Here is a 15,079-nt window from a genome sequence, read left to right as displayed (position 1 = left end):
AAGCAGGGCCAGGGATCCTGGGATCCATGGAGTGCAGCTCTGCCCTTACACACAGGGTTGCAGGACTGTAAGGCAAGGCAGAGGCAAAGGGGTTAGGCAGGCCTGGTGGGGAGGACCCAGGGAGCTCTCCACCCACTGGGCAGGGAGAGAAGGGCGGTCCTCTCCCCTGGGTTTACAGTTTGGAGACATGATGGAGGGATTTGTGAGCAGGAATCTATTCCACTACAGTCAGTGTGGTTTTCAAAATCATCTGTATTCCCAAGGAAACAAGTAAGTTCACTCTAACAACCTCTTGCATCTGAGTAGCACTGATCCCTCCCTTCTCTCCATATTCACTCAAGCTTTCTTTCGTGCGGAAGACCAACACTTAGACCAAGTCCTTCCTCTGTCTTCCTTTCCCTCCCCAGGAGATCACCTGTGCAGGGAAATAATGCTTTCTGCTGCAGCTCTCTTCACTCCTCAAAGCAGAGTGAGCCCCGGAGCTGGCAAATGCAAGCTGTGTTTACCACATCTGGGCAGCAGAAGTCCAAGATGCTGTTCCTATCAGTTCCTTTATGCTCCTACCACGCATTGGAGAATTCCTTCTGCCAGTAAGGTAATGAGCACATTACAGAGTGGGCACATTTCTTCCTCAAACTTAAGTTCTTTTTATTTGCCCCCAAGCATTCATAGAGAAGGTAGCAACTCTATTACAGAAAATAAATATACTTTTGATGCTTGTAAAGTGGGTAGTAATTTCACCAACATTTTCTAAGCATTTTTGTCCTATATCTTCTTAAATTTTTAGGAAAATGAGGCCCAAAGCGCTTCATTTTTTCCCCCTATGAAATGAAAAGTAAAACAAGCCTGCCTAGTAATCAGAGGAAGTTGCTCATCTGTAAATACACTGTTTTCACCTTAGTAGCTTATATAAATCAATTAAAATGGCTTACAGAAATTACTATGATACACTCAAGCAGGATTGTATTGTCCACTGTTGCTGTTGTTGGTTGCCATCAGGTTGCCTATAGCTCCTAGTAAATCTATTAGCAATGATCTGGATTTTGCCCTCTCCTGTACCAACCTCAAGAGATCTCTAAGACATTCAAGGTCGTTGTTACAGTCATGTACCAGTCTTGTTGAGTGTCCTTGTTGGGCCATCTACCTTCCCCAGGATGGTGTCTTTCTCTAAGGACTTTTTGCCCCTTCTAACAATACTCCAAACATATGAGAGATAAAATTTCACCATCTTTGCCTCTAAGAAGAACCTCACTTGGGCATTCTTCAAGACAAACATGTTCATTTTGCGGTCCATGATATACTCAGTACTTTTCGCAAACACCAAATCCCAAAGTCATTGATTCATCATCTTCCACCATCTTTAGTCACTGTCCAGCTCTCTGATGCTATTAGTTATTAAAAAACACCTTAATTCACTGTTGATAGTGCCCATTTGAATAAAATTAATAGATCCACCAGTAAAATGTATTAATTAAACAGAAATAAAGAAATAATCATTATTATACCCAGAGTGGCAAACTGCATAGTGTACAAAATGATAGAAACATTGCAATTTAGGTATGTTAATATAAATAAGTAAAATTTAATTATAATTATATTAAATTATTCTCTTAATAAAGAAAATGTCTGGACCAAAATATTTGGCTTACTGTGTATTGCAAATGTATTGCTGTTATTTTAAATTTCTTCACTATTTTGTGATTCTCTTGGTTTATGGAAGTGATAAAGCATTCTACATATGTCTTTGTAAAAGCATCCAAGTTATACCATAACAGTGACCCAGTGACCATTCTTTTGGTACATCATATGCAACTTGAAATTGCTAAACAAAATATTGACTGAAAAGAAAAACAATGAATACTTGGTATCACAGAATCAGGGAAGGCTCATTATTGTTTATAGTATTTTGATCCTTCCCCCTCCCCCCAGTCCCTGTACCTCCCTTTTTTCTACAGAGAAACTCAGAAGGCTTCTAGGATGAGGTGAAGAAATGACCATTTAGTATCTGCAGTTGTGGCAGTTCTCATTTTTCACTATGTATTGACTTTTTCTATCAATATTCTACAGCTGAACATATTTCCTTCCTATGCTTTTCTGTCAAGAAAAGAAATAGGGTTAGAGACAAAGGGAATAAGAAAAAAGAGTGAGCAAATGTGTGGCATTGCTTATGGCTCTCTGATTGCTAAAGCTTACTTTTGGCCTTGTGCATTTGGACAAAGCTACTAAGAAACTGGAAACTTACTGAAACTGGATTTCACTGAGCAGGTAATGTCAAGTGAATTACGAGCTTAGAGCCAAAACACAAATATATCTACAATACTATACCATAACTCCTATAGTCTATTTCAAGTTTATAAACAGTAAAAAATGAAAGCCAGGTAACCAAGGCACTCAGTTCTGGGCTTCTTGAAATCAATTTTCTAAACAATCTTTAATTGATTTATCAAATCTTTAAGGTATAAAAAGCACTAGTCATTCATTTGTTAAGTTAGGATCTGATTTGAGTATTCCTTTATAGACTGGTTTAGCAAGAAAACGTTAGTAAAGTTATAAAAATACATTATACAGAATTCTTACTTTACAAAAAACTATTTTAAAAGCATCCTCTAGAAATATAAGTTAAATAACTTCTAAAATCTTATTTTTTTAGCATTTCAACTATTTGAACAACATTTAACCAAGCTGAATTAATGGATGCATGTTTAAAATTGCTAAAAAATTATGGTATCTATCTAAACCCTTCTTGTATTTTGCTCTTCACTTCACCTAACTAAAGTATTCAGCCACTCTTTACCATCTGCTTTTGTAAAGAGTTCCATATTCAGAAAATTACTTTAAAGAGGGAAACTCACGTTTTTTCTAATTGAAATTTTTAAACACGGTCAAAAATCCATTATTCCTCTACAGTTTGCAGTTATGTATAAAATCTCAATTTCTATTAGTTTGAAGACCAAGGTAGGCCGGAGTTAGGCCATGGTCTTTTCTCTTTTCAAGCACTTGTATGCATCTGAAAGCTGGACAAGGAATAAGGATGACAGAAGAAAACCTACGGCCTTTGAGCTATGGTGTTGGACAAGAACCCAGCACATCCCACGGACGGCCAGAGTAACAGACCAATACGTCCTGGAAAAGGTGCATCTTGGAGGGAAGGATGGCCAAGCTTCACCTCTGATACTTTGGACATGTTGCTAGGAGAGACCCTCCGTTGGGAAGGCATATCATGCTTTGGGAGGTGGAAGGTCAGGAAAAGAGAAGAAGATGCCCAACGACACAGGTTAACACAGTAGGTGCAGCAATCAACTTGTGTATCAGAGACATCGAGGATGGCACAGGCAGGACAGGATTCACATCTGCTGTACATTGGGTTACTGTGAGTTATACTCGACTGACAGTAACCTAACAACAATAGAGTCCTTGTCTCCCACTGTAACAACAGCTGCATTTTAGTCATGTAACAAATAGCCAAATCCATCCTGCCAATTGAATGTTTACGTTTTAAGCTATCAAAAGGATTTCTATTTTAAAATCATTCTTAATTCTAAGAGTATTTTTGTGGAAGATTTCTGAAACTATAAAACACAACTATGTCTTCAGTATCTAGTGTATCTAATAGAACATGTGTTCATCAAGTACATGGGAAGAGAAGGGTAATTAATTGGGTAATTGAGGTCTAAACCAATAAACTAAAATTGCACATCAATCGAGGCCAAAGAGTTGTAGTGAACTGCCATAATCTGAAATTATTTCTTCAGTGTCCCACTTCAGTTCACAAGGGAACTTCTTAAACGTGTAATCTGTTTTGATATCAACTAGTCCATTTCTTTGAAATCCAAGAGCTTTTTGAAAAAGCATGAAAGGGGAAAGTCCTGCATGTTCTCTGTGCTGGAATAACTCCATAGAGGAAAGAAAATGTCATAGGATTACATGAAACTTTACATTTCATTCTCTTTCATATGGTTCAGGGCTATATCAACGCAACTCATAAAACCTAAAAGTCCTGAGTAAACATTGCCCAGAACTCCATCTCTTCATGTCAGAGTTAACGATTCAAAATGAAATTATGCACTACATTTTTAATATTCAGATGAATGGAGGAAAATGAATCAAATCTAATACCTGCTAGAATGAACTCGTTAGCACATTTTATATTTCCATGTTTTTCTACAAATGATCACACAAAAACAATTTAATAATCATACACTAGCTAGCAAAAGAGCTAAATTGAAAGTCAATGTATTTTATATTTTACCAACACATACACTCTTCCTGTCTACCTTGAAAATGTATTCACCCCTCGATACACACTAAGTTACACTTATTAGCATCCTGAAAATAGTAAACTGTTCTTGAATAACCAATATCATTTAAAACTTTATTCAAATGACTAATAGAACTAGCTAGATCTAATATGAATACTAAAAAAATATCTTATTCTGGTAATGACAGATCACCTGCTCAGACTTCCTGGTAAGTAAACACATAAAAATGGCTAAACAATACATTACTATGGCAACAACTTAAATTCTAGTTATCCACAGTTACAGCGGCAGCCATAGGAACTAGTACTTTCTTTAAGACATGGAAGTAAACAGGCTGTCTCCTTCTTGTATCTTTCTTAGTCTGATACAAATAAGATCTCTTTTACTTATAGGATGAATTAAAAAATAATTTAATTAAATGTAAGAAATATCATTGAATGCATATTTTATCTCCAGTAATAGAGGCATGCTTTATAAGGATTAACCAAAACAACCAAGAAAAACAGGGATTTAAAATGAAAGTAATATAATGATATTGTATGTTATTAGATATCCTCCAAGTAGAATGCATATATTCTATTTGTGTATATTGTATCTCTGCCATGTACATATATATTTATACTTAAACTCATATTTTTAAAAGATACAATATATAAATAAGAACTAAAAAAATAATAGTAAAATAATTTAAATTAAATATTTAATAATTAATAAACTAGTCGAATAATTAATATATAATTAATGTTCTTCAAGATGAAGTCATTGGTTACATTTTTCTATTATTCATATTCTACTTCTTAGTACCGAATTTTAGCTTATTTTCTTATTTATTGAAATATCCTGATAACTCTGCCTTAGAATCAACAGAACTAATTTAGATTTTTTTAGTTACATGTATACAATTGACAAATTTATATACTACACATATATTTTTTCTTATATGTTGTCTTATCTATCTTGGAGAAGACACTAAAGCTGCTAGTCTAGATAAATAACTGGGCACATTTCTCCTTTGTTGTAAGACATACTGGACATACATAGGACAGTTGACTTCTACCAGCTTCAGTAGACATCAACATAGGTCTTGAATTTGTTATACAAATAGCTGTGTATTATTTTAAATATAGTTAAATCTCTAAGTAAATCTTTATGGCTTTTTTATTCAAAGAATGGAGTACTGGGTCTGGAGGAAAATAGACTTTAAATTTCCCTCTACTATTTATCATTACTACCTTGAGTTCAAAACACATTGGAAAATCTACTGTCAAGAACCTCTTCAAAGTTCTAAAGAGCAAGGATGTAAGTTTGAGAACTAAGGCGTTCCAGATCCATGTCATAGTATTTTCAATTACTTCCTATGCCTGTGAAAAGTGGGCAATGTATAAGGATGACAGAAGAAGAATCAATGTCTCTGAGTTATGTAGAGGGAAGAGTACAGAATATTCTTTGGACTATAAAGAACAAACAAGTCTGTCTTGAAGAAAATAAACCTAGGGTAGTCTTTAGAGGCAAGAATGAGAACACTTCATTTTCTATCTGTTGGACATGTTGTCAGGAGGGCCTAGTCCTTGGAAAAAGACATCCCACTGGGAAGGCGAAGGGGCAGAGAATGAGAGAAAGACTCTACCAAAAGATTGACATAGTGACTGTAACAATGACTTATGCATATCAGAGATCTTGAAGACGGCACAGGACAGGCCCGAGTTCATATTTGTTGATCGTAGAGTCCCTATGAGTTGTGGTGGACTCTATGGGACCTAATAACACCATGTTGAGTTTTGCTTCAATTTTCCTATCTCTATCACAGAAATTGTAATACCTTAATAACTTAGCCCTTTGTTGCGAGGTTTAAATGAAATAATTAAGCAAGTCACTTAGTATATACTTGATACTAATGGTCAATTAAAACCTTTTGAAGCTACTATGTCAAAATAATTGACCTCTTTGACCTTGACTTCTATGCTATAATTTCTTTTTAATTAGGATGAAGAAGGAACTGAGGGGTTTTCTTCACCTTCTCTGAGAAGTCTGGTTTCTTGACCTAAACTAACCATGTATCCATGTTTAAAATCACTATCATACCTCGTTATAGGGGGCTTCTTAACCATCACCCTCCACCAGGGACCTACATCTGGAAATTCCCATCCTTCTTAAGGACATCATTTTCTTGAAGGTAGGATTCCAATTTTTCCTCCTTTTTTTCCCCATCAGAAAAAAATTCTGTCTGCAGACCACCAGGAATCCAGAAATACTTTCCTTGAAATAATTAAGGCTTTTGCAGGAAAACGAAAACTAAAAAACTAACAAATCAAATAATTTGCCCTAGGATAGGTGTTGACAATTTCATTGCCCTGAGATGCAGCTCAGGAACAAGAGAATTAGGAGACAGAATGATAAATGGTTTTAGGAGTTGTGATGAGTTACACCAATACATTTTCTTTTAAAAGTGTTAAATAATATGTATTTCAGAATATCATTGTGCTGAGAAAGCATTCTCTTGGAGAATCTAAAAACAAATGTGCTAAAAACTGCTCTGTGTGCTTTTACGTGTGTGTTTGTATGTATGTGTGTGTCTGTGTGTGTGTGTGTGTGTGTGAGAGAGAGAGAGAGAGAGAGAGAGAAAGACACACACAGAGACAGAGACAGAGAGACAGAGAGAAATCTATGGTCTGCATCCTTTAACACACTTTTCAAAAGTGGTGATGTGTTGGAATTCAGACCCCTATCAATGTATGTTGTTTTATTACTTGTTTTAAACTAAGTGCAGATAAAATAGACTTGTCTAGAGATTCCAGAAGAATCTATTTGAAGCTAGAATTTCAGTGACCCATAAATTCCAACAGTTCAATGCTTTTCCTGTTAATTTTTCTGGGCCTTAACCAGAAATCAGGACGGTGGATGAAAAAACAGTTCTTCAGGATAATGATTGATTTCCATAAAGATGAGTGCTTTAACATGTTTCAGTACACAATTGCTGGGGCAGGCAGGGTGGGTGGGCACAAATTAGTGTTACCATTTCCACAGATGTTGAATTCAAAACACCAAGAGCCTTTCAAATGCCAGTCTATAAGGGCTGTCTCTCATTGAAGAGTGCTGACCAATGAAATCTCGACTCTGTTTAATGAGACCAATCTAGGCAGAGTCAATTAAATCAAACCTTCACTCACATCCTTAATATATCTGCAGTGGGTGCAGCAGAAGCCGAGGCAGCAGCGATGAAGTTCAGTATTAATAAAGGGATTCACTGCAGCACGAGGAGAGACCGAGAGAGAGGGGGCGGGCATGAGCTGGGGAAGACCTGACTTGATGGAAAGGATAAACCTGGCAAAGTTGGATCAAGGGAGGGGGAGGAGGGGAGCTATGCAAAGGGAGAAAAAAAATAAAGCAAAGGCCTTAAATCCCTTCAAGTAGCTCAAAGAGGGATCCACCCCAGACGGACCCCCTCCCACGTCCCTTCTACTGCAAATCCGATTTACCAGTTGCAAGTGAAGCTGGAAAAATATAAAGACCACAGTTGAAAACATTTTCACTTTAATACTGAAAAAATATGCCATTATAAAATTCCTCGAATAGAATTAGTAAGTCTTACGTGCTTCCTCGGTTCTTTTTTTCTTCCTTTATAAGTAAGATTTACACCAGCACAGAATTGCTACCGTAGGATCGCAGCCTAAGCACTAGTGACATTAATTGGTCATGCTTAACTGCCTCGAAGTCTCTTCTTATATATATATATATATGTATATATATAATTACACTGATACCATAATAGAAATCATGGGTACTTATTTTACATTCAGATGGAAGGCATTACTGGATATGTGTAGAAAAATATTCCCCTCAAAAGTAAAATAAAGCATCAGCATCAAAAGAAAAGGAAGAACCCAAAACAGCCGGTAAAAACTTCGCTCAACAAAATACATTTTAACTCATAAAATGGACTGATGACTAGCCATGCAAATGTCTTAAATAAAACCTTTACATTTTTTTTCACAGTAAACATACGCTCCGAATTGCCTACCTATCACAAATAAATGGCGAAATGGCACTTTCTGATTATACTGTATCTTGCTTATAGAAAGTTTGATACGATGGGATTTATCAGGGTAGAGGGCGAGTGCTGAGAAGGAGAAGTCTCCAGTCACCAGGGAGGGCAGTGTCCCTGGGGCCTTGGATTCCATGCGAGCCATGCAGCACGTTTGGGTTTGTGTCTTTTTTGTTCATTTGTCAGAAGTCAGAGTTCATTATTTACAATACATTCATGCCTTCGTGCAACTGCTCATCCCTGCGTGGTCTACAGGGAGCCATCACGCCCCCTTCATGGCGAGGTTAATCCACAGGGGAAAAATAGATACCTATCTCTACATAGATGTGGGTTTGGATGTGTATGTGCAGGATCCCAGCGGCCCTCCCCTCAGGCTCCTTGGATGACAGCGAGGGCTGGGCGCTTCACTGAGCAGGGTCTGGGGGGGGGCGGGGGCTTCTCCTTCAAGGGGCGCCCAGCAGAGAGCTCGCTGGCTGTGTGTGCCAGCCCTCCACAGTCTGCGCTTTGTTTCCAGGCGACCAGACCCCGGCTTATTCCTCAGCTGAGTGAGTTCAGTTATTTATTTACGGATGTCCATCAAGACCTGGGGGCCAGCTCAACTCAAGGAGCTCAGGGCTCCTGTAACCCTTGGGTTGCCTGCTGCGCTCAAGGCCTCGCCTTCCAGGAGGGCCCCTTCCCAGCCCTTTGGAGAGGGGAGGGGGGAGTCTCAGTCTGACAGCGAGTGGGAGCCACAGTCATACACCCTGTGGGACCCGTCCGCGTTGTAAGGCCCATTGTGCCAGTAGGAAGAGTCACAGACTGTCTGCAGGGAATTGATTTCGGACGCCGAGGAGTTGGCGTCCCTCCGCTTTGAGCGCTTGCGGTTCCTCAGGATGAACACGAGCATGCCCACCACGGTGAAGGCGGAGGTGACGAACACGAGCAGCAGCCCGGGCACCAGCACCGAGATGGACACCCTGCTGGTGTCCAGGTAGGAGTTGGAGTGCGTGCCGGTCTCGGCCTGGCCCGTGCTGTTCTTGCTGTGCGCGCTGAGCGTGGGCGCGAGGCGCGCATAGAGCTGCGGGCAGATCTCGTCGTTGGCGAGGAGCAGGAAGTCCTTGCGGAAGAAGCGCACGGGCGTCTCGCATTTGAGGTCGCTCAGCAGCACTTCGGAGCCCAGGCGCTCTGCCCACTGCTTGAAAGGCACGATGGTGCAGGAGCACTCCCACGGGTTGCCGTGCAGGTCCACCTGGATGATGGACGTGAGCTGGTCCAGCACGCCCGCCACCGGCAGGTACATGAAGTAATTGTTGTGCAGGCTGAGTTTGGAGAGGGAGACCCCCGCGAACACGTCCACGGGCAGGGACCGCAGGAGGTTGTTGTTAAGGATGAGGATACGCAGTTTGGGCATGGCGTTGAAGGTCCCGGGCAGGATGAGCTGGATGGCGTTGTACTCCACGTTCAGATACTCCAGGTTCTGCAGCCCCGTGAATTTCTCCCGGGACAGCGTGTCCAAGTAGTTGCTGTCCATGTACAGCCATCTGAGGTCCTGAAGGTTCTTGAACGTGTTGTTCTCCACCGTGGCGATGTTGTTGTTGCCCAGGTCCAACAAGATGAGGCTCTTGTAATCCACGAAGTGCGATCTCCTGATGCTGTGGATCTTGTTATCTCGCAGGAAAAGCTCCTGCACGTTGGCGAGCTTGGGCTTCAGGTCCGCCAGGCTGCTCACGTTCCGGTTGTTGCAGTTCATCTTTAAGCCGGAGCCTGGGACCTGGTCGCAGCTGCAGCCCCCCGGGCAGGGCAGGCCGCTGGCCGGAGGTCTGTTCCTGGCGCTCCCGGCCGCTATGGCCGCGGTGGGTCTGATTTTGATCTGCCAGTTTCCTGGGACTTTTGTGCCCCCGTGGGGCGCAGACCCTGGCGTGGCGTGATCTTCCTGCCCGTTTGTCTTGAAAGGAGTTGGCAGCGGCCCAGGAGGGAACGTCTCGTCCTGGGCAGGGGGGGCAGGGAGACTGGAATCCACTCGGGTTTTCAAAGGACATAAATCCTGCTCGGTGGTCTCGTTGAGGTCCTTGCCCTGCAGTCTAGTGGGGGCTTCGCAGACCACCCGGCCGATGAGGGCGTTTTTGGGAATATTTTCCAGCCATTCTTTCAGGGAGAGCAAGTCACAAGTACAGTCCCAGGGGTTGTCCTCCAGCAGGATCTCGGCAATGCCGGGGATCTGTTCCAGCACCTCCTCATAGCGCAGCGTTTTCAGCCTGTTCCCCCGGAGGTCCAGGTGGGTGATGGGCACGTACTGGAACACGTTGGCAGGGAGCGTGCTGATGAGATTGTCATTTAAGATGAGCACCTCCAGCTTGTTCAGGTCCTGGAAGGCCCCTGGGTCTATATCCCGTAATAAATTAAAATCGGCCTGGAGGTATTCCAGGTCGTCCAGCCCCAGGAAAGTCTGCTTGCGGAAAGACTTGATCTTGTTGTTGTTGATGTGCAGTCTTTTCACCAGCTGCAACCCCAGGAAAGCCCCAGGGACGATTTCATGCAAGCCATTGTTTTCCATGTGCAAACTCACGGCATTGTAAAAGTTGGCGAACTCATTAGGGAAGAGCCGGGTGAGGGAATTACCGTGCAGGAATAAGTGGTAGAACTGGGAAGTCGGGGCGGTGAAGCGCTGCAGACTCGTGAAACCCTTTTTTTCACAGTCTACGTGGAGGTCCCCTTCTATCTCATTGCAGGAACAGACCTTCTCTTTGCAAACGTCCCCTGTAACGTTTCCAGCGGCAAAACAAAGAGACGTCTCCAGCAACAGAATCCAAAGCAGCATTTTTAAAGCGAGCAATTCATCCCCGATTTCATGACAAAGTAACACCGACCATCCTGCTCGCCACAGACACAATCCAAGTTCATGGAGTGTTCCAGCGTCCGAGCCCAGGCAAGGAGAAGAGATGGGGTTGGGGGGGGTGGGGTGGATGTCTTCCTCCCTAACCCCCCCGCACTGCAACAGCCCACACTCCAGTCAATACTTCTATCCACAAACTATCCAGGCACGTAGTGCAAGGCAAGCAAAAAAAAAAAAAAAACCAAAAAAAAGAAAAAAAAAAAGGAGGGGTAAAGAGAAACCGACACCCCCTCAACCCGTTCCAAATACCCAAAGACAAGTTAAATTACGCATAGGATGGAGAGGCACCCCGGTAGGACCTCGCCCGGGGCGCCCAGCTAGTCGCAGAGGGAACAATGCGAGCGATCAGAAGCGGGTGCATGTTAGACGCGAGCGGGGGGTTCGTAGCGCGGGGCGGGCGCACGCCTGGGCATGGCCGGGCGCCGGACTGACCTTGCCTGGGGGAGACCCGGCGGCTCGCGGCGGCTCCGAGCGCAGGGACGCGGCTGGCACCTATGGCGCGGCGCACACGGCTGCCTCCCGCCCGCGCGGGTGCTGTCCAGGCCCCCGGTGCTGAAATCACGCCCTGCCCAGCACTCCCGCCGCCGAGCCAATGGCGCTGGGAAATTTCCGCAATCTCGCCGTGCCGCGGCTGTCCATCCTCGCTCGCCTCGCCCCCGTCCGCCGCAGCCTCTTCCCGGGGCCCCCGCTGGTCCTCGCCGGCTGCTTGTCCCCGGGCCTCCTTCCCTTTCGGCGGCTCCTCGCGAATCCCGGGAAGGGGGCGGAGGCGGGGGGCGCGGGGAGGGCGGGGGGCGCTGCGAGGGAGGGGCGCGCAGGCCTGGGGGTGGGGGCCCGCGAGTTGCTAAGAAGCTCTGCTCGTTCCAGCCTGGTGCACTCGGCGAGATCTGACACCCTCTGCTGATCTGCAGTAGCAAAAATCCATCTGCTCGGGGAATCTCAAGAAGAAAAAAACAGTCCACGTACAGGACAAGTGTTCAAAATGTGGGCACTGGAGGCGGCCGAGCTCCACTGACGCTGGTCTGAAATGGAGTCTTTAATCCTTTTTGGGGAGGGCTGGAAACTTTACCCCTGCCCTTCCCCTAGAGACTCCACTGCCCCCACTCGCTCCCACGATCGGAAAGCAGGGCTTTTAAGACATAGATTTCCCAGTGGATTGGATAAAATTAGTGTCAGGGTGTCAAGCGAACAGCAATTTGAGGTAATTGTACTGCACGCCATTTTTATCAGTGTTTTAAATGCGTTTCTCCCTTCCCTGCAGTACAGTGTTTTCTGCTATTTGCTGCTTTTTTTCTTTTCTTTGCATGTTGGAAGTGGCTACTTGGTCATGCATCCCAATCATATGCATTTCATAGAATGCCATAATCTTGGGGGGGGGGGAAGAAAGAAGTAGGCACCCACTTTTTAAAACTTACACACCTATTTTGGTCAAGGAGAACTAGGTTTCCCCATGATACTGAATATATGTAACTGTGCAGGGTGAAAACACCGTGCAAGCTTATATCTTTGATCCCAGATCCTAAAGCTTTCACTTAGAACCGGAAAGGAGGGAGGGGGCTGGGAAAAGAGATCCCAGGAGGAATCGTGAGTCTTTAAAAAAAAAAAAAAAATACAGGCAGGAGGAGTGGGGGGGAGGGCGCATGCACACACACACAGACAACTTGCACGCGCACACCCCACATTCACACATACACAAACTTTCAGCATCAGTTTGGAGGAATGTAAAACGCGTACAAGTAAATAACCAGTTGCATTTGGAGACAGAAATCTCAGGTCTCCAAGGCTCTGTGCAAGCGTTATCAGCAGGCAGCGGGCAGCTGCTTTGAGGGCAAAGGCTTGTGGAGTCCCTGATGTTGGATGCTGGGAGCTCAAGGCTTTTCCCTGGGCAGAATGGCCATTTTCCTCAAACTTACACAGAGCTCTTAACAACCAAGTTCTGTGAGCTTCTGGGTAGGTCGAGAGTGCTGCCTGCGGACTTTCCTTATCAGACTGGACACCTTTATCTTCAGAAAGTCTTACAAAAAAAATGCTGTTCGTTTTAAGGTCTGTATTTGCCTGGGTTGGTTTGTTTTTTTTGTTGTTGGTTTTGTTTTTTTTTTTCATGCTGTTTTATTTTTAACAGCTGTTGGTCTGTTCTTCAGTCGGAGGAAATCTGACATGGTGGCCTCCTTTACTCTTTAGGTCTCTCACGCTTTGGGACTGCTGCTAAGAGGCTTCCAAGCATTTGTAGAAATGATTAAGAACTGTGCATCTAGAGAGGGATGTGGAATGAAGAAAAAGGACTGCGGTTTAGGAAACAGGGAATGCGGGGGAAGTGCTGGAAAGATCTCCTTTCTCCCACCTCCCCCAGCCTACAGAGGAAGCCAGCGAACCCCAAGTCTAAATGGAAATATGTCATGTCATTAAATACAGTCTTGTGGTCCCTGGGAAAATTGAGTTGGAATGGGTGAAAGGCCTCGTGTGTGTGCGTGCGTGTGTGTGTGAGAGAGAGAGGCAGAGAGAGAGATCTTTCAGGTGTCCTCTTACACTTCTAAATCAATTCTGTTCTTATTTAATTTAACCCATTACCTTACAGAGAGTGAAGAAAAAGAGCTTCATCAATTTGTTTTGAAACCTTATACCACAAGAAGTGCTGTGCAGCACTGCAGACACGGAGAGCAGTATCAGTGGAAATGGGATTTCTGTTCCTTTGAATTGGACTTAGGTCTGAAATATCCAGACAAGAGAGTGAACCCATGAATCATCCTGTGAAAGAAAGGAGGCACTTTGGTGTCTGCAGCTGAGAGGGGAGGGAGAACAACTCCTAAGGTGAGACTGCTAAAGACTGTTGTTGAGGAAGAAAATTATGTTCCTTAATACTCTAAAGCCAGATTTTTCAAGTTAATTGATGACTTGTTTTTTTTGGTGGTTTTTTTTTTTTTCAATTTGCTCAATAAATGCTTATCTGAAGATGCCCAATAAACATATTTAAGCTGATTTTACATGAATTGGGTTGAGGTTAAGATACAGTTGACATTCCCATTTCACCCACTGCCCACTGAACTATCACACTTCCCAGCTCGTCTCCCTGAAGAACACCAATGACATTGGAAAACTAGGCCAGGATTTCCCATTTCAAAGATCCTTTTTTTTTTTTCAGGACTACTCTCCACAAATAGATTATTACCTGTGGGTCCTAATAAAAGACTGTGCACAGTTAAGGAGCAACGTTTGAGAATAAAATAATAAAGCATTTCAGATTTGCACTATTTAGGCATGCTAGGAAAGAATGCAAATGCACATTTAGTACTATCCAACATCTGCCTCCATAATTTCACTAACAAAATCCCTTAATATAAGTATTTTCATAATAAAAGGGTTTCAAGGAAAGGAAGAAGTGTAACCCTTTTAAAAGCTCACGCAGAATTTAAAAATTCTAAATACTTAAGGATAACAATAACTTTCACAATGGCAAAGAAAACTCTCTGGGTGTGTGCATGTAATCATAACATTCTTCATGCCCTCAGGGACCAGTTTTAGGCAGGAATTCTTCTTAAAAGAGTTCTACTATATGTATTTGAGCTCAAGTGAACCCCTTCAAGTGCTTTGCTTCTTGTAGCAGAAGATCTCAGGAGCCGGAGATAAAGGACACTCCAGATGATGATGAGAATTGGTAATATTTGCTCTGGGCTGTACTTTCATTTCCAGGCTGTGACCAGAAGGATTTCTATTGCATCATTAAATGTTCATATTTTCTTATTCTTCCTCAAACAGGTTAATCTCTAGAGTGAAAGAGCGATAACTATACACCACAAATCTGTTCAGATTAAACGTCAAGCTAGCAGTCAACTCCACATTTGTTTTTTACCCAATGGAATAATTTTTAGGGTTTTTTGTTTTCTTTAAAATAAAAAAGTACAACAATTATTT

At 43.0% G+C, this 15,079-nt stretch overlaps 1 protein-coding gene across 1 annotated transcript; it reads right to left on the bottom strand.

The window, feature by feature from the left end:
- Positions 1–9,007: 9,007 nt before the first annotated feature.
- LOC102866246 (SLIT and NTRK-like protein 1-like) lies at positions 9,008–11,275 on the bottom strand. Its single transcript, XM_006879578.1, has one exon. The coding sequence runs from the start codon at positions 11,096–11,098 to the stop codon at positions 9,008–9,010; it is 2,091 nt and encodes a 696-aa protein (XP_006879640.1). The 5' UTR covers positions 11,099–11,275.
- Positions 11,276–15,079: the final 3,804 nt, after the last annotated feature.

The sequence above is a fragment of the Elephantulus edwardii genome, unplaced genomic scaffold (genome assembly GCF_000299155.1).
Source record: "Elephantulus edwardii isolate Elephantulus edwardi_28Jun2011 unplaced genomic scaffold, EleEdw1.0 scaffold00004, whole genome shotgun sequence".
NCBI lineage: Eukaryota > Metazoa > Chordata > Mammalia > Macroscelidea > Macroscelididae > Elephantulus > Elephantulus edwardii.
The sequence above is the reverse complement of the archived record's forward strand: the minus strand, read 5'-3'. Positions and strand labels throughout refer to the sequence as shown.